At 37.7% G+C, this 20,159-nt stretch overlaps 3 protein-coding genes across 3 annotated transcripts; 1 reads left to right on the top strand and 2 right to left on the bottom strand.

Annotated features, from left to right (window-relative positions):
• Positions 1–348: 348 nt before the first annotated feature.
• Positions 349–3,620, bottom strand: LOC103943137 (protein NRT1/ PTR FAMILY 8.3). The gene is made up of 5 exons (XM_018646445.2): positions 3,470–3,620; positions 2,358–2,463; positions 2,049–2,266; positions 1,404–1,957; positions 349–1,301 (listed from the first exon to the last, which is right to left on the bottom strand). Exons 1-5 carry the CDS (start codon positions 3,515–3,517, stop codon positions 470–472), a joined length of 1,758 nt encoding a protein of 585 aa, XP_018501961.2. The 5' UTR covers positions 3,518–3,620; the 3' UTR covers positions 349–469.
• Positions 3,621–4,508: 888 nt separating this feature from the next.
• LOC103943136 (protein NRT1/ PTR FAMILY 8.3) lies at positions 4,509–7,924 on the bottom strand. Its single transcript, XM_009353344.3, has 6 exons — positions 7,781–7,924; positions 7,526–7,662; positions 6,832–6,937; positions 6,533–6,750; positions 5,822–6,378; positions 4,509–5,543 (listed from the first exon to the last, which is right to left on the bottom strand). The coding sequence occupies exons 2-6, from the start codon at positions 7,577–7,579 to the stop codon at positions 4,721–4,723; spliced, it is 1,758 nt and encodes a 585-aa protein (XP_009351619.1). The 5' UTR covers positions 7,580–7,662; positions 7,781–7,924; the 3' UTR covers positions 4,509–4,720.
• Positions 7,925–12,247: 4,323 nt separating this feature from the next.
• Positions 12,248–15,659, top strand: LOC103943135 (glutamate decarboxylase 4). Its single transcript, XM_009353343.3, has 5 exons — positions 12,248–12,588; positions 12,753–12,957; positions 13,754–13,954; positions 14,072–14,593; positions 14,894–15,659. The coding sequence occupies exons 1-5, from the start codon at positions 12,509–12,511 to the stop codon at positions 15,410–15,412; spliced, it is 1,527 nt and encodes a 508-aa protein (XP_009351618.2). The 5' UTR covers positions 12,248–12,508; the 3' UTR covers positions 15,413–15,659.
• Positions 15,660–20,159: the final 4,500 nt, after the last annotated feature.

The raw sequence follows: 20,159 nt of genomic DNA, 5'->3' as shown, positions 1-20,159 counted from the left end.
GTAATAAAGAGGACGAGCCTTAATACAACGAAAATGTTACTCATGTGTGACCAAAGATCACGGGTTTGAGTCTTAGAAACAGCCATTTTACAAAACAAGTATAAGATTGCGTACGATAGACCCGACCCTTGCAAACTGGAAAGTCTTGTAGACTTGGAGTCGCCCTACGATTCTACAAACAAACCCTGAACTTTTAATCCAAATGGTCATGTAGTTTCAAATTTTTGTGATTTTTGGCAATACATGATTTTTGAGGTAAGACCTCAAATATAAACAGTTCGAATTGATAAAATACATTACGAACTGATCTCCACATAAACGTGTGAAAAAATTGTGAAAAAAAAATGAAGTATTACGGATCCATTCCCATATAATTGTGGAAATAACAGCATCTTGGAAACATGTTTCACATCAGAATTCAATCTATGTATACCAATTGGAAAACAATGCCTTGTCGAAGAAGAATATCTTAGGCAGCAGCAAAAGCCTTCTTCTCTATGTACTTTCGGGAAAACACCATGTACACCACCAAATTTAAGAAGCTGAGTCCAGCTAGAAGCCAGTAGAAGTAATCGAGATGGCCCTCGTTCAAGTTATCCGGAATCCATCCAGCCTTCCCGCCCTCGGTCGTGATGGCTGTTACGATCGTCAGAATCAATGAGCTGAGGTAATTTCCCAATGAATTCGTCAGCAGCGACAAGGCGCTGCACAAACTCCTCATCGCGTCTGGTGCTTGCTCGTAGTAGAACTCGTGTTGTCCAATGAACGTGAAGACCTCTGCGGCGCCTAACAAAAAGTACTGGGGAATTTGCCAAAGTATACTCAGTGGAACAGCAACCTTTTGGTGGACCAAACCGAGCTCCCTGGCAAGCTGCAGTCGCTTAATCTCTAACAATGCAGCGGCTGCCATGCATAGAATGGACACGAACAGCCCAATTCCCATCCGTTGCAGCTGTGAAAAGCCCCTCTCCTTGTGTATATACCTTTTAGCGATTGGGGTGATTATGCTATCGTAGATGGGGACCCAGATAATGACACTTACGAAATCAAAAAATGAGAGAGAGGCCGCAGGAATGGTGACAGAACCCACGGTTCTATCCATTAGCTTCCCTTGTACCACAAATAGTGTTGACATTTGGGCAAACACAGCAGAGAACACAATTCCTGTGGCCCAGATAGGAAACATGCGGACCAAAATCTTCAGTTCCTCTACCTGTGTAACGGTACAGAGCCTCCACGGATTGGAGAAGTTGCCATATGCAATCTCGGTGTCTGTGATTAAAGTAGCTTTATCAAGGCACCTGCAGCAAAGACATGGTAGATTAAAAGTACTCTGTACTCCAGAAGCAATGTTTCGTGAAATATGCAACCGAATCCTGGAAAATTAAAGAGAAGAGGACTACCTCAGTTCATTGCTGTGCTCCAGTTTACGGCTCCCTTCAATGGCAGAACATTTATCTTGTGCTTCATAGAGAACACTGTCCTCGAGCACCTTCACATTCTTTTTACGGAACGCTGCAACCAAAACCTGGAATATTCTTGTTAGAGGGCTTCCGCCTGGTTTCTGAAATCGGTATAGAGGTGTGCCAATCAATAAACTTGCAATACAAACGCCCATAAGCGCTGTAGGAATTCCAAATCCAATACCCCACCCAACATTTTCCTGAATCCACACCAGTAAACTGCTTGCTATAATAGCACCAATGTTTTGAGAAAAGTAAAACCAGTTGAAATACGACCCCTTCTTCACTCTTTCCTTGGGATCGGTATCATCAAACTGGTCTGCCCCAAATGGCCATATACAAGGTTTGATCCCACCTGTCCCTAACGCAATCAGATATAGTCCAGCAATCAGTACTGCATACTGTGCAGTCGTAGCCGTAGGGCATACGGAACCAACACATTCAGCAGGTTTAAGTGCTGGAACTGATGCTGAGAGAGTCAGAGTACACATTCCCTGCACGAAATCACAATCATTCAACAAGTGAGGAGAATCGATGCATGAACTTTTATTTTAAACAAAAAACGAAATCATTTCTAATATTTACAATTAAGTAGACTATAGTGAAACCGGCAATTGTCCAATATCTTCCCCAATAGGTATCGGCTAAGATTGCCCCGATGAGGGGTGTAATGTAGCAAGTTCCTTTCCAATTCGTGATACTCGTTGAAGCAACGACAGTTTCTTCGTGCAGTTTGTCAGTGAAATAGTTGACAAGATTGGTAGAAATCCCATAGAAGGCCAACCGTTCACAAAAGAACGTACCTGCATTTTATATATACACACACACTACAACAATTACGAAAAGAACAGATTATCGGACACATGAGAGCAAATGTCAAGGACAGCATGTCACCAAGAATGAAGGAACACGCTTTCCACTGTCCGGTATTATTTTTGAGAGCAGGGTTCCCCTTGGAGTCAACTGAACCATCTCCGGTGTAGAGGCCACCGCCTTCATTCTGGAGACAGAACATAAAACATCGTACAGATCATATAGAACAAAACATGATCTTAAACCAAAGGAAAAACAAAAGCGAGACAGACAGAATGTACGTGATGTAAACTGAGTATGTGTTAGTACAATCCACGCACAAACTTGCAGCGATAGGTATCATATAGAACAAAACATGATCCTAATCCAAAGTGAGTTTTTCTTTTTTTTTTGTGAATGATTTGTTATTATTACGGGGACTATTATAATAATTCAGGAGGAGTTTCGAATCCGAAATGTATGAATCAAATTCAGCGCCCGATCCACTAAGATATTAGACAACATAAGATATTAGACAACATACTAAAGTGAGTTAAAGGTGATGTATTCAATTGAGAATTTGAGAGATTTTTAAGGTCTCTCGAAATCTCAGGGGAAGAGATGAGATTTGTGGATACTTAAGATACACTATAAAATTTCTCCAATTCTCTCTAATTCCTCAACTTTTCCAAATTCTTTACATTCAAATTCTAATTGAATATACCTGAAATGTTATAAACTTTGTTAAAATTCTAATTGAATACACCAGATTTCTAAAGATTTTAATTAACTATCTTAAAATCCTAATTGAATACACATTGAATTTCAAAGAATCACTTAAAATCATGATTGAATATCCTTGATTCATTAAAATAATTAAAATTATTCAAAATCTCAATTGAATGCACTCCTAAATTTGAAGCAAGTCGAAGCTGACCCCTGGAGACTGCCTGGAAGACTTGGTACAATCACTCAGAAAGCAAAAGTCAACTTATTTGCTTCCAAATTTTTTATTTTTAGAAAAACCCAGATTAGTTATACAAATCTATGATTCAACAGCAATTATGGCACGAAAATGAAATCAGACCACTTCAAGATGCAGAAGAATGTACGGAAAGATTGGGGAAATAAAAAAGAAGTAAAAAACAACTCATTCTGATTATTTTGCGGTGCTAAGATTTAAGGAGCAGATGGAAGAGGTAGAAGATTTGAACCTGCAGAACATCTTCTAAGAGTGCTGTCTCTTCAGTCTCAGAAGCCATCTCTCTCTCTCTCTTATATTTATATATATATATCTTTTATTTTTTAAGTGTTATTGATATTTTAAAAATTATATTTTTTCTTTTTTCTTTCTTTTTTAATATAAAAAATTTAAAATATAAAATATAATTTTTGAAATGCTAATAACAATTATATATATATATATATATATCAGATTTCTGTTGTTTCAGAGAATCCAAAAGACGATTAGATAAAAAGAATCAACCTTTTATTGGTTCGTCGCGTGAGCAATAATTGATGAAAAGGTGACGTAATTGAAGGTCCCATAGCCCCCGAGTCCATAGACTTCACTGTCATTCGTTTAATTTGCCGATGACACGCAACAATGGTTGGCCACTCACACACCCCATTACCATCAAGATTCGACTTGAACATAGAGCGTCGGTTGTTGAACGCTTATTTTATCTTTTTTTATGCGGGTTATGATCGATAACGTAAGATTACACAGGCGAAAAGAAGATCGACATATGTTTATGTTAGAAAATACAATTATAAGACAGAGATTTAATGCAAAATGTTAAGGAAAACCTAAGGAAAACTTGAAAAGAGACTTTGGAAAGTTTGGTGTAAAACCAAGCGCATGTTTTTATTTATTTATTTTTTTTTTATCAAAAGATAAATTTGTTAAATTAGATTTTAGATTAATGAGCCGACAGGATTCGAACCCACGCCACGAGATGCAAGAACAACACTTCTCTTCACCATTACTGTAGTAGAGGGGGCCTTTTGTCAAGCGCAACCTTCTAAGATATATACAGTCAACCCACTTAGTAAGATAAGGTTTTGTTGTTATATTAGTTTATGACGAATGAGGCAAAAATGTTGTGCATCCAACTCCCACCAGAAAACTTCAACAGGGCTGCCCGCCCACATCATCTCTTGTGTAGGGTCTTGTACCAATCAAACAACCAAGGAGAAGAAACTCAGAAAGCACGAATGGTTTAAAAATTGCACAACTTAAGGAGAGAATCATTGCGAATAACACACATTTCTTTATAATCCCAAATGACTTTGTTTGAAGGAAAATGCAGAGCTTGTAGCTTCTGTTTACAAATTACCAGTAACAGGGTGATTTATACATAGGGGTTCATCGTCATCAAATCAGAAAAGCATTACTAACACTTCTTCAGTTTCTTCTGTTTGCAGTTTTGAGGGTGTGCCGAAGGCGACACCTCGAGAAAGCCTTAAGAAGCCTTCTTCTTTTTGTACCTCTTGGCACAGACAACGTACACCAACATATTCAAGAGGCTGAGTCCGGCCAAGAGCCAGAAGAAATAATCCAGATGACCTCCGTTTAAGTTATCCGGTATCCATCCAGCCTTCCCATCCTTTGTTGAGAAGTACGTTACAATTGTTAGAATCAAGGAGCTCAGATAGTTCCCCAACGAAGTCGTCAGAAGCGACAATGCACTGCATAGACTCCGCATAGCATCTGGAGATTGGTCGTAGAAGAACTCAAGCTGCCCAATGAATGTGAATATCTCCGCAGCACCCAACAAGAAATACTGTGGTATTTGCCAAAGGATAGTCATCGGTACAGCTACCTCTTTGTCAACCAAATCAAGCTCCTTTGCAAGATTCAACCGGTTAATCTCTACCACAGCAGCAGCCGACATGCATAGCACTGAAAGAAAGAGACCAATACCCATCCGTTGCAGCTCTGAGAAGCCCCTTTCTTTACCAGTAAATCTCCTAGCAATTGGGACAATAAACCTGTCATACACGGGGACCCAGAAAATAACACTAATGACGTCAAATGTTGAGAGGGAGGCTGGGGGAATGGTGAAAGCACCAATAGATGTGTCCATCATCGTCCCTTGCTCCACAAACATAGTTGACATTTGAGCATAAACGGCAGAAAAGACAATTCCAGTAGCCCAGATTGGAAACATGCGGATTAAAATTTTCAACTCCTCCACCTGTGTTACAGTACAAACCCTCCATGGATTGGAGAAGTCCCCAGTTTTGGTCTCAGTTTCTGATATCACAGCAGCTTTATCAAGACATCTGCAGCAAAAACAATGCTCAGAGTTTTAGGAACAATTGACATACTAAACTCTTACAATGCTTTGGACCTCAATAAACTGCCATCAAACTTTTACGTGTAATACAACATGATGAAAAGCAAAGGAACAGATTGTACTAACATAGCACGAAAACAAAATTCCATTTTCTTTTGAATAGCAATTTGAAAATTCGTCATTTAAGTTTTCTGCGAAAATGTGTGATTATGTAAAATCCAAATAATTATTCCCAAGGAAATAACACAGTAAGAAGAAATTTACGTCAGTTCATCACTGTGCTCCAGCTTACGACTTCCTTTAATGGCAGAGACTTTATCTTGTGTTTCATAAAGGAGACTACTGTCTTTAGGGACGTCCAAATTCCACTTACGAAATGTTGCAACCAACACCTGGCACATTCTTGTAACAGGGCTTCCCCCTGGTTTCTGAAATCTATATAGGGGTGTGCCTGAAAAGAAACTAAAAATAGCAATGCCCATAAACAATGTAGGTATACCAAATCCTAAACCCCACCCAGCATTGTCTTGAACCCAGACTATTAGAGAACTCGATATTAGAGCACCAATGTTGATAGAAAAGTAAAACCAGTTGAAGAAGGATCCCTTCTTTACTCTTTCCATTTTATCTGTATCATCAAACTGGTCCGCCCCGAAGGACGAAACACATGGCTTGATGCCACCAGTCCCCAGAGCAATCAGATAGAGTCCAAGGAAGAACACTCCATACTGTGCTGGAGAAGCGGAAGGACAAACCGAATCCACACATTGTGGAGGCTTCAATGCAGGAACTGCTGCAGAGAGCGTCAAAGTACCCATCCCCTACACCAAATAATAATTAGTGAACATATCAGCAAATTTATATCTCTAACCCCAAATATGTATACATATACATATATGTGTGCATGTATACGAGATGAAATTCTATAAGCACCCAAAAAATGGGAAGAAAAAACAAAATTGAAGTTGTATTTACAATGAAGTAAATGATGGAGAAAACAGCAATTGTCCAATATCTCCCCCAATAAGCATCTGCTAAGACAGCCCCGATCAGAGGTGTAAGATAGCAAGTGCCTGACCAGGTAGTTACATTCCTTGCCGCAGAAACGTTTCCTTCGTGCAATTTGTGTGTAAGATAAGTAACCAGGTTAGTGGCAATCCCATAGTAGGCCAAACGTTCGCAACATTCGGTACCTGTAACATAACATATGTATTACAATCACGTAAACATCTTTGATGCACAAGAGCTATGTATAGTGAAGAACAAAACATCACCTAGAATGAAGGGGCAAGCTCTCCAATTCCCAGTATTTTGTTTCAGAACAGGATTCCCCTTAATGTCAACTGAGCCATCTCCAGTGTACCGCCCGTCACCTTCTTTCTGCAGATGCAACAGAAACAAATCATGTGAATAGTGTCACGCTGTTCGAAACCTCGTTTACGATTGCTTCCATAGGAAACACTTCTGTTCATAAGTGTGCTTTTATTAAAAACACACTGCCATCTTTATTAATTCAAGAGATTCTGTACGCGTTTCACAGGTAAAGTCGTAAGTGCTTCTGGTGGGTCACCTACTATAAATGCTTCTTAAAAAGCACTTGGAGACGAACAAAAACAATCCCAAACCCACTAATGGCAACAGATGATCAGTATTCAAACGTGAACAGAAATCGCGGGATACCCATCTAACTTCAAATCATTAATTTTAATCATACACCAAAGTAAAATAGCTTCCCCAAAACACCAATTGACTAAAAGTCAATCCCAACTTCCCAATCGAATTTCAGTTTAATATTAAAAATTCAAAATCCCTAACGGCAGCTAAGCAAAGAATCGATTTGTGCCCAAATTAACCCTACATTACTCACATCAAAGATCAAATTTTTGAGATCCAAACATCGAAATCAAACAAAAGATCACAACTTTCAGATAAAAAATTCAAGAGAGAGAGAGAGAGAGAGAGAGGAACCTGAATAAGTCCATCTTCCAAAAGCGATCGCTCCTCCTCCTGAAGAGAACCCATCTCTCTCTCTCTCTCTCTGCACGATCTCTGATTCCGCCGCTCTGCTTCTTCTGCGAGTGCAATACAAATGGAAAATCTGTGTCCTGAAGGACAAAGAGGATCAGAGATATTATTATTTTCCGTCTTGGAAGTCGGAAGCGTGGATGGATAACACAAGTATAAGGTCAAATTATCGAGTTAAGTGTCGTAACGGAAGACAACCTTGGGGGAGTTGGGACTTGCAGACGTCAAATGGCCAGGTTGTTTTAACCGACAAGGGTAAAGATTAAAGATTTTTTTCCTTGAACAACAATCTACTTGGCCAGGTTGTTTTAACCGACAAGGGGTAAAGATTAAAGATTTTTTTTCCTTGAACAACAATCTACTTACCCCCCCCACCCCCCTGGGGGTTTCCGGGCAAACCAAGTGATGTCGTTTTCTTTACTCGACTTGGGCGTAAAATGCTTTTATCTTCGTCTCAACTGCTTGTGTGGTAAGTATTTCTTCGAAAGCGCATTTGTGATCTTTTACAATTCATTTAATATATAGTTTGAAATTAAGAAAGTTACGTGAGAAGTAAAAATATGTGTGTAGATAGTACTATTTTTTCATTATAAATAATAGCAGAAATCACACATGCATGGAATGAAATCCGCTATAGATTTTTGTGTCCAGTGCTCTCGGATTGAGAAATCTGGAGTGTTCGAGAGAGAGAAAGGGATCTTGACCATTCAAGTTTTAAAAATTTTTGTGAAGTAAGCCAGTGAAATGGATTAATAAAGGCAGTAGAATTGAAATTGAGAGATCCGGATTCCTGATCCGCATACTCCGAACGCAAAAATCTAGAGTGAATCTCAATCCTAGCACGTGTGCGAGCAAAGAGGAGACAGAGCAGTGGAACAAAATGTCGGATAGAGAGGGAGGTGGGAGGTAAAGCGGGATCATCTCTGTGAGGAAGAGGAAAAAAATAGCAAACTTTGTGTTGTGTGTGATTTACTATATTGCTCATAACTTTTAATTTGAGTTTGTTATTATTATTATTTTTGTTTGGTTATACAGTTAGAATGGCCTTTTCGTCTATTTTTTTAGTTGACAAAGAGGCTTCTATTAAATAGTAGAAAAGAAGATATTGAAATTTTTATAAATACTAGTTCAATAGCTCGTTTAGAAGTGTTTTTAAAATAATTAAAGTCGCTTTTGGTAAAAATGTTTTTAGAAACTTTACCTAAGAAAATCTTTTTGGAACTAATCTTTACTAAAAATGTAAGTGAACACTTAAAGTACTTTTGGAACCAAAAACATTTTCTCTAAAATCGTTTTTATGTCATTTTAAAAGTGCTCTTACAAATGAATGATTTATCAAGAATCGCCTAGTGAGTTGTTTAACAACTTAAAAACGTTTTTAAGTTTTCCATCAAATATAGTCGTAAAGCACTTTCGCGAATGGACCGTTTCGAGGTATTTCATTACATATTGATGGCAAATTAATTCTCTTTCCTATACAATTTCAGTACCATATGATATCGTTTTTTTTTTATTCACTTGTATTTAATTTTCTTCCAACTAATAATTTTCTCAAATCATATATATTGTTTGACATCATAAGACCTTTGTCTAATTTTCATGAAATATAAATCGCGTGTTTGTATAAGGCCTTCATCAATAATAATGTGGTATGAACTCGCAATACACATAATTCAAATGTTAGAGTTTTAACTAAAAAACAGAAAAGAAAATTTTTTTATCACTATATCGTATTATTAAGAAGTAAAATGAGTAGTGCACTGTAAAAAAAAATTCACACTGGTAAAACCCATAGTAGTGTCATGTGTGGGGGAAGGAGGAGTTTGGGTCCATGCCTTCCTGAACACTGGGTTGGACATTCTGGGCCCAAATTGTATAATTATTTTTGGGTCACGAGAAGTAAATTTGAGCCCGTATAAATACAGCGGCCTCTATAGTATTTTCATCCCATGACACGTGTCAAATATATATTGGTCAATTAGCATAACCGGTTTGCCGCGTCCCAAAATGTGAAACTGTAGGAGGTGGTCCGATTGACTGGATGACCGGGTCGCCGGTTTCTGTTCTCCACTTCAAACCGTGAGCTTGAAATCTCTTGCTTTCTATGGAGTCTATGATCTCATGCCCTACGTACTTAAACACCCTTTATTCAGGGAAGAATTTCTCCAACGAAACCATTCGATCTTTATTCTTAACCCATTCAGTCCAACCAAAAGATAAATCTCATTTTTCGAAACTTTTTTTTTTTTAAAACAAAAGTACGAACTTTCATTTATTAAAAAAGGAGCATTACAAATACATATAATGGATAATTTGATCCCCAAAAGGTCCTTGCAAACTAGGTCTAAAAACATTACAATAAAGCATTACTAATAGCAAAGCAATGAGTAGACTTCAAGCATTCGTCCGAACTCATCGGGAACCGTAAGATTACACGTGTTAATAAAATCGTTAAATCTTGTGTTACACGTAGATCGTGTGAGAATAAAATCTCAAATCATATATTGAGACAGAGAGTACGAAACCATAGGTTGATTGCATGACCTAATCACCTCCATAATCATAAAACACCAAGTGAAGTAGATCCAGCAAATCAAAAGGTTTCATACTTCACACATAGATCCAAAAAAGGTAGCAAACTAAAACAAAAATTAAAATCAAACAACTTTCATATAGAGAGCAATCAAGCTAGCAAACGCTCTTAAAAAAAGAAATCAAAACCAAACCCCAAGATAATTCATACAAATTATTAGACAAAAAAAAAAAAAAAAAAAAAAAGGAGTAAAATCATATCGCTGCTTCACACGAGTCGTCAATAACGTAGACAAAAAAAGCAAATAGACAATTCAACGAAGTGGAAAAAAAATCACAGAAAGTTAATGGCAATATTAGGCTATTAGTTTAGGAAACTATATTATACTCAGATATCATATGTCGTATAATTAAGGACAGACTATTGTAACCGAATTGCCCCCTCCCCAAGAAAAAAAAAGCCATGCCTTGTTTTATTTTCCCTTGCTAACCACTCCAAAGGAGACGATTGTAATTAGCCAACTAATTACCTTGGTCATTTGCTTGCTTCAGTTTATGTCACCATTCGTTCAAACTTCAACGTCAAATGCGTATTCAAGGTGGACAACTTTGAGTTTCACCATTTGTTCAAACTTCAACCTCAAATGCATATTTAAGGTGGACAACTTTGAGTACCATTGGTGAATGGTTTTCAATAAATTTGCTCGCTCCATTCAAACAATATTTTTCACATTGATCATTAGTTAGATGTGCATGATAATATTGTTTCCTTATGTTAAGTCACATATTCGACTCCCTCTCATGGTCCAACAACATTGTGGTCATTCATCATTCGATCTTAATCCAACGATAGATAGTTTAAGAGAACATGACTTTGACTATATATATGCTTATGCTCCTACCTAATGTGCTAGTATGAACTGGTAAGCACATACCTGATACATGTGCGCGTAATTTTCCATGGAATTAGTTCGTTTGCAAGTCTAAAAGTTGTTTTGAAATAAAAGGAATATATGTATGTGTTAATGCAAAATGCCCGTTGTTCGTTTGCGTTCATACGTACCAACCATACTGCTCGATATTGACCAGTATTAATTGGAAAATAAACTTTAACTTCAAATCTAATAATTCAAATTAATATATTAAAGATGGAAATTGTTATGGAGACCACCTTTTCATATCATATTTTATGAATTACATGATGTGCCGGTTGATAATTGGATTGTTTTTATAATAATATAAAGAAAGAATTCAATCATCAACCTTCACATTATGTGACTTACAAAATATGATCAAACTTTTTGGCATCACTTATTAGAGAGATTTTTCAATATACTTGAAATATGGGGAGGTGCTCTATATATTATTATACAAGTAGAAGAAATTTTTTATTCCAAATATTCTTCCACTTATATAACAACATATGATATATGTGTCATATTTCAAGCACACTAAAAAAATCTCTCTACCCATTAGAGATTTGATTTGGTCAGTTCCCATAGTTTTATCTTAGAGGGCCATTCTTGTTTCCCCTTAGCTTTTGCTTTGAACGATTAAAGTTCAACGGTTTCTGATGACTTCTAGTCTTGTTGACCACTGCACACAGTACGCACACAGGAACTTAATTATGCTGCATCCAGAATTTTTGCCTAAAATCGTCGTCGTGGTCAATAAAGTTCTGTATTTTTAATTGTTCTCTTTCCATGAAACGATTTGCCACAAAAAATTACATGATTACACAATATATCATCAATAAAAATGAGTATATTTATCAACGTTAAATCATAATCTAATCATCAATTTGTATATCATTTAGTTTACAAAATCATATCTACAAATTTAATCTTCATTTTATTAATTTATTACCAAAGGTTTAAATATTTTTTTTTCTTCAAAAAGTTTAAATGTTCCCAAATGTGTAATGCTTTATTGAAGTGGAATGAAATCATCGTTATTGAAAAAAAAAAAAACAAAAAAAAAAAGGTAACTTATTATAATATTATTTCTGTTTGAATACAATCAAATACAATAGGATTTTTTTTTTCTTCTTGTTTATAATTAATCACTCAATTTTTTTCTTTCAGCTATTTCTAGAAATATTAAAGGCAGGCAGGACAATAAACAAGCCCCGAATTTCCTTGAATGGTGCTGATCATGAGAATCTGGTAAGATTTATCACAGACAGAAGAAACGAGTAAGATATCCCTATAAATACCATATATGGTCTTCAACCCTCTTCTCCAAGCAACCCCAATCTCACTTCTGCAATTCGTATATATACCCCTCTCCCTGCAATCAATTTTTTCTTACCAATTAGCTAGCCAGTTTAATTGTGTGATATCTGCTCTGCCCTAATTACTTGTCCTTCCTCTCTCTCTGCTGGTTTGAACTACCATGGGGCTCTCGAAAACATTCTCAGTGTCCGATGTCTCGCTCCACTCCACCACTAGCTATATCCTAACGTCACCGGCTAAGTATGTATCTCGTTGTTTTGCGTGAATTAATCATGCATGATGCTGCTCCATGACACCTAAGTTTGAATCACCTTTTCCGTAGTATTGTCAGCAATTATGCATGGTTTGCGGTGGCTATATATGTATATAATATATTGATATTAATTAGGGTTTTGGTGGTGCAGGTACAAGATGCCTGAGAATTCAATGCCAGAGGACATGGCGTTCCAAATGATAGACGATGAGCTGAGGTTGGATGCGGACCCAAGGCTGAACTTGGCTTCGTTTGTGACAACATCGATGGAGGAGAAGGCTAAAAGGCTTATCATGGAGTCCCTCGACAAGAACTATGTTGACATGGATGAGTACCCTGCTACCACTGATCTTCAGGTCTCGTGTCTAGACCACCCAAAAAAAAAAAAAAAAAAAAAAGGAAAGATCTATTACAAAATTTGAAGGGAAGTGTTATTGGCACTCCAAAAATTTGAAGGGAATTGTTATTGGCACTCCAAAAATCTCTTTCCAAATATAGAAAGTTTGGAATGTAGAATGAGATTTTTGGAACACCAATAATAATTCCCAATTTTAAAATATATATCCTTTTTTATTATGTCCAAGTTGGAAGGAAAGATAAAAAATTTGATTTCAGAATCAACGCTTAAATTTGACAAAAATTAAGGAAAGCGTCAAGTACTTAATATATGTCCAACTACTTGTGTCAAAATCCTTTAGGTAGTGGTTTTTTATTTTTTATTTTTACCTATTTTGGTCAAGAACTTGTTCTCTATATACACACGACACCTTATGAGTTCGATTTTTGGCACTCTCACATTATGGTGGCTGGAGGAGGCTAAGATGTCTTTATAAGTTTTTTTGACTCTCAGAATGGTAGATTGTCGTGGCAAATGGCGAAAAGCCATTGGCTGGTCCTTTTTCTTAAGGAAAAAAAAAAAACTTTTTGTATCTTTCTTACTTTATTTTAGCCCTTTATTGATTTTTTTAGGCAAATCAATTCTAGCCAGTAACTAAACTCTTTCCTGATTCTGTGTTACTCTAGCATGAGTTTTTTAGAATAAAAAAAATTAGTTAAAAATTTGGTCAAAGCGGAATCGATATTAATATAATTTTGTATTCCCTCTCAAGAGTGATCATGACTGATCATGATGTGTTAATTACATGTGTTCAGAATCGGTGCGTCAATATGATAGCCAATCTTTTTAATGCACCACTCAAAGACGGCGAGACTGCGACCGGAACGGGAACAGTAGGATCATCGGAGGCCATAATGCTGGCGGGCCTTGCATTCAAGAGGAAGTGGCAGAACAAGATGAAGGCTATCGGCAAACCCTATGACAAGCCCAACATAGTTACTGGTGCCAATGTTCAGGTACATACGTAATATTATTCTCTTCATGTCACAATCTCTTCTTATTTTGGGGTTTTTTCTTCTAAATACCCTAGTTGCTTTTTCGTCACTCATAACCCACACCCTAAGTATTTGTAGGTTTGCTGGGAGAAATTTGCAAGGTACTTTGAAGTAGAACTGAAGGAAGTGAAAGTGAGGGAAGACTATTATGTAATGGACCCCGTAAAGGCCGTGGAGATGGTGGATGAAAACACCATCTGCGTTGCTGCCATCTTGGGATCCACTTACAATGGCGAATTCGAAGATGTCAAGCTCTTGAACGATCTTTTGATGGAAAAGAACAAGCAAACTGGATGGGACACTCCGATTCATGTTGATGCGGCGAGCGGTGGGTTCATCGCACCTTTCTTGTACCCTGATCTTGAATGGGACTTCCGTCTTCCACTGGTGAAGAGCATCAATGTGAGCGGTCATAAGTATGGCCTTGTTTACGCTGGAATTGGGTGGATTGTTTGGAGGAGCAAACAGGACTTGCCTGAAGACCTAATCTTCCACATCAATTACCTTGGAGCTGACCAGCCCACCTTCACCCTCAATTTCTCCAAAGGGTCTAGTCAGGTTCTTGCTCAATATTATCAGCTCATCCGACTTGGTTTTGAGGTGAGACTCTAATTGATTAAGAAGTGTAATTTGTTTGACGTTACAAAATAATTTCAATATTAGGATTGTGCCAATTAACACTTTGTGCTTTTAACGAGGTCAATATGAACAAGTAGTATTGACCTTTGATTGGAAAGAACTTATTTTTATTGACCTTAAGTGTGCCACACTTGAGAGAGAGAGAGAGAGAGAGATATATATATATATATATTTATATTTATATGATCTCTTTTTTTGGTTCAAATATACTAATGATCTCATGCATATATAATTAATGTATATTTCTGCGGATTTGGGCAGGGATATCGTGATATTATGGAAAACTGTCACTACCTTGCGATGGTGGTGAAAGAAGGAGTGGAAAAAACCGGGCAGTTTAAGATACTGTCAAAGGACATTGGGGTTCCGGTGGTGGCCTTTTCACTAAAGGACAGAAGCCGTTACGATGAGTTTAAGGTGTCGGAGGGTTTGCGTCGGCACCAATTTATTGTGCCTGCATATCACATGCCAGCGGATGCTAAGCATGTGGCCTTGCTCCGTGTTGTCATAAGGGGAGACTTCTCTCGCACTAGGGCTGAGTACCTTCTGGCCAGCATCAACGCTGTGCTGAAAGAGCTCGATGAGCTGCATCCTGTTGCTGCCATTCAAGAAAATGGTCATCATAAACTGTCTCTAATTGGAGTTGCAAATGGAAACGGCGAGTTGCCACCAGCTGCTGCCGTTGAAAATTGTCATCACAAAGTGTGCGCAATTGGAGCTGCATATGGAAACGGTGGGACAGAGAACGGCCAGATGACGGACGGTGCAAAATGCTACTAGTCGGAGTGACAAACATAACATACACAATTTAAGTAATCCATACTAAGTTTAACTCTTTGTTGCTGGAGATCGAGTTTATTAGATCGGTGGTAGGAGTTTTTGTTTCTTTTGTTTTGGTGTTTTTATTTCTTGGCATTTGATAAAATACTTTCAGCTAGTACTAACTGAGAGTGATGTTAATTTTGAGGGTTAAATATAACCAAGGCAGTTCTAAAATATATACCAAGCTTTTGTGGGCTTTTAGATACATTCCAAGATTTTCTGTTGCATCCACACAATTGCTAGAAAGTGTTTGGATTCTAATGTGGAAAATACACTTGGAATTTGGATAAAAATCGGAATTTATAAATTGACATGACCAATTTCCTTGTTTAGATTCATAAACATAGAAATTTAGAATTTACGCGTGAAAAAAAACTTAGACTTTAGTACCTCCAATTCCCAAGTTTAAATTTCATGTAAATATGTGTCATTTCCCAATTTCCATGATTGAGAGTTTAAAAATAACAATTTCGTATTCAATTCTATTGTTCTTTTAGGTTTAACTAAACAAGAAAATTCACAAATTGTAGAAAATAAAATCCTATCATTTCAATTTCCGTCGTTTTAAAATTTCTTCATCCAAACATAGAGTAAAGGTAATTGCCAATGCCATGACATATATACTTGGGGTTTCGAATATTCCAAGCACTTGTGTTTCAGCAAATTAAGTTCTCAAGCATTTATGTACTTGATTTAAACACAATTCAAAGTTAATAAACATACGGCTTCACAAAGCGAGGTCATTAGCTTGTTCCCAGTACACGGCATGACACACCAAGTATGATAATATAACCACTTGTATTATAATATTTGGTGTGTCGGAGTGTGTTCTTGGTACATAAAAAAATCTCTCAGCTTGTGTGTATGTACTTGTTTGGACCCAAAATTACACCATCGGCCTGAGCAATCGAGACCGTTGAATAGGCGAATTTTAGACCGTTGGATGATGAAGTGGTTGAAATAATTTTTAGTTATTATTGAGAAGTAATATTTTGATTTTTATCGTAATATTATATCTTAATAATAACTAGGATAGTTAAAACCTAATTTTTGATATATCCAGGTGGTTGTTTCGGAACAAAGTGACTTGGAATTCATGGATGAGATTGGTGCACGTGGTCTTATCTAGGAATTGGTGAAGGAGTCATGCATGCATGTGGTCTTTGGCAGAAGGTTATGATAATGAGGGATAAAGGTTATTAGTCAAAGCAGGATTGCATCAGGTTGCAAGATGACAACAAAATTTTGATAAGATGAGAACAAATAAGGACTCAGAGTCACAATGTAATTAGGATTGGTTTGCACGGCTTGGGTATTCAAGACTCTATAAATACAGTGCAACGGGCATCATTCAAAGGACCTCCAATTCAACACACAACTGCCCTGCGCAAAACCTCTCAAACATCTTGAGATTTTTATTTTCTTTTTTCCGCCGACACATCTTCAGTTTGGATAAACAGCACTGTGAAGGCAACCGGAAAACATCTTCAGTTTGGATAAACAGCACTGTTGCCGTAGAATCAGTCGTTCCCGAAGCACCTTCAGTTTGGATAAACAGCACTGCGTCGAGGCCGACTGGTTATCTATCCAAGTCTCGGTCGAGAAGGATTTTTAAATCCTTATTGGCAGAGGTCATCTCATTAGCCTTCTCGGCGAAGTGAGGTGTTACCAGGTTACTACATTCGGCACCTTGAGAGCCGAATTTGATATTGAACTTCGTAGAACTAGCAGCCTTGTCTTCAGGCTCGAGAATCCAAAGGCCGAGATTTGTTCCCTCCTCGGCCGCAGTCGCAAGATAAAGAAGTCAACAACGCGCTCAACGCAACATCAACAAATTTTACTCCTCGGCCGAGCTCGGCCGACGAGTTGGCACGCCCCGCATTCAACCGAAGGACGTAGTTAGCTCATTAGTTACTCGGCCTGCGCGCCACGTAGGCTTTGTAATTTTTGTAGTCAACATTTTGGCACGCCCAGTGGGACCCAGTGCTAAAACTACGAAGTTCATATGATATATCAAGATTCCAATCTGGCTCAACGTAGCCGATTGTACGAGCATCTAGAGGAATTGAAAAAACGCAATGAGGAACAAAAAAGATCTTTGGAAGTGGAAAAAATTCTTCGTGGCCATACAGAGATGCAAAAGTCATTCGCTTACATGTTGAGAATAAAAGCTCCTGTTACCCTGCAAGAGCAATGGGTAAATGAAGACAGGGCTCGGTTTAATACCTGGCTAGATGGAAAATATTTTCCTTACGTTTTCGACTACAAATCGATTCCATTTGAGGAATGGTTGGTTGAAAAAACCAGGGGGCAATTTTCCGCTCCGGCCGTAATCAAATATCGGCCTAAGAAAATTGTTACTTTGGCCGAAGATCAAAGGCCACATATTTTTTCGATCGCCGCTGAAAGTGTGGTAGGCCTAGAAGAAAATGTTCAAGTTTCTGAGCCAAAAATTGACTCAGAAAATAATTCGTCAGAAAAGTGTTCTAATGACGAACAAGACCAATTCATGGTTTCAGCTGAACAAACTGCGTCAATCGATATGATTATTGGTAATAAAGCCGACATGGAGCAATCCAATTCGGCCAAGTTGCTCGAGTTAAAAGCCGAAGTTAACGAAATAATTATGTCTGGGGGACATAATAATTGTTTAACACATTCGACGGCCGAAAATGAAAAATATATCACCAAATCAAAAATATTTGGAGAAAGTTCTTCATTCGGCCTAGAGCGAAATCAATTTGAGAATTTTGATATTAAAAGATCTCGGCTTGGAATAAAGCATTGTTGGCCTCCTCCTATTTATAGTTCGACCACTTTTATTTTCATTTGCTAAATTACTTTCTTAACCATTCGGCCTCTTGGCCGATACTTAAGAAAATATGGGGGGACAACGAGCATTGAGCCCTCGAAAAAAAAAAAAAAAAAAACAAATAAGACAACTCTCGGCTGTCTAAGCCGAGGCCAAGAAAATCAAGAAGATGCTAACCATTCGGCCTTTCGGCCAATACTTTAAGAAATGGGGATCGGTCGAAGAACTTCCAAATGACTTCGGCCTGCTTCCACCAAGCCTTGGTCGAGAAATATATATATATATATATATATATATATAAAAGGTGTCTCAACCCCATGCTTTGGATGGAGTTGACTGTTCAAAGGTTGGCTTTTCAAAGAATTGGTTTTGGTGAACGGTGGAATAATGCATGGTTAATGCAAATATTTCAATTAGGAGACACTGGCATATTCATGATTGGTGGGCAGGCCGAACTGCCAAGAAAGGTTTTTCTCGGCCGAATGTTTCTTGAGCTCGTCCTAATTTTTATCAGCCTACCTTTTCTCGACCTCGGCTTAGTTTGCTAGTTTTTGAAATGTTTATTTGCTGCGTTGCTGACATTGGGTTATATGTATGCAAGCCGAGCTGCTAAGAAAAATTCTGCTCGACCCTGTGTTTCTGCTTGCCTTCGTTCCGAGCTTCTCGACCTCGGCTCACCATATATATATATATATATATATATATATATATATATGCAAGCCGAGCTGCTAAGAAAAATTCTGCTCGACCCTGTGTTTCTGCTTGCCTTCGTTCCGAGCTTCTCGACCTCGGCTCACCATATATATATATATATATATATATATATATGCAAGCCGAGCTGCTAAGAAAAATTCTGCTCGACCCTGGCTTAGATTTTCTCGGCCTCAAAAAAAAAAAAAAAAAAAAAAAAAAAAAAAAGGCCATGACCATGTCTCTTCGGCGAATTACTAACAATCAAAATTCACCACGGCAAAGTTATTGTTATATGCTGCTTAGCATGGCCGAGGAGATTTGGTCGAATAAAATTTTAAAGCTTCGGAGTTCGTGCCGTGTCCAAGTTTGAAATGAAGGTGACTCAATATCATGCTTCCTGTCATTCGGTTGATTTATGCATGGCCATTATGTGAGTCAAAGTTGGCTTTTCAAGGATGCCATTGTAGCAGGGATTTTGGTTATAAAAAAACTAAAGTGGAAAAGAGGGTTTTTAGCAGCAAAAAGGAGGAGAGATATATTCGGCGGTATGAGGGTTCTTCGACTGTGCTAATTTCCTTAACCATTCGGCTTACGAGCCGAAGCTCAAGGAAACTGGGGGGCAATGTTTGGACCCAAAATTACACCATCGGCCTGAGCAATCGAGACCGTTGAATAGGCGAATTTTAGACCGTTGGATGATGAAGTGGTTGAAATAATTTTTAGTTATTATTGAGAAGTAATATTTTGATTTTTATCGTAATATTATATCTTAATAATAACTAGGATAGTTAAAACCTAATTTTTGATATATCCAGGTGGTTGTTTCGGAACAAAGTGACTTGGAATTCATGGATGAGATTGGTGCACGTGGTCTTATCTAGGAATTGGTGAAGGAGTCATGCATGCATGTGGTCTTTGGCAGAAGGTTATGATAATGAGGGATAAAGGTTATTAGTCAAAGCAGGATTGCATCAGGTTGCAAGATGACAACAAAATTTTGATAAGATGAGAACAAATAAGGACTCAGAGTCACAATGTAATTAGGATTGGTTTGCACGGCTTGGGTATTCAAGACTCTATAAATACAGTGCAACGGGCATCATTCAAAGGACCTCCAATTCAACACACAACTGCCCTGCGCAAAACCTCTCAAACATCTTGAGATTTTTATTTTCTTTTTTCCGCCGACACATCTTCAGT

This window comes from the organism of the source record quoted next, unplaced genomic scaffold (assembly GCF_019419815.1).
Source record: "Pyrus x bretschneideri cultivar Hongxiangsu unplaced genomic scaffold, Pyrus_bretschneideri_v1 Contig22, whole genome shotgun sequence".
In the NCBI taxonomy this organism is placed as follows: domain Eukaryota; kingdom Viridiplantae; phylum Streptophyta; class Magnoliopsida; order Rosales; family Rosaceae; genus Pyrus; species Pyrus x bretschneideri.
This window is presented reverse-complemented; position numbering and strand designations above follow the sequence as displayed.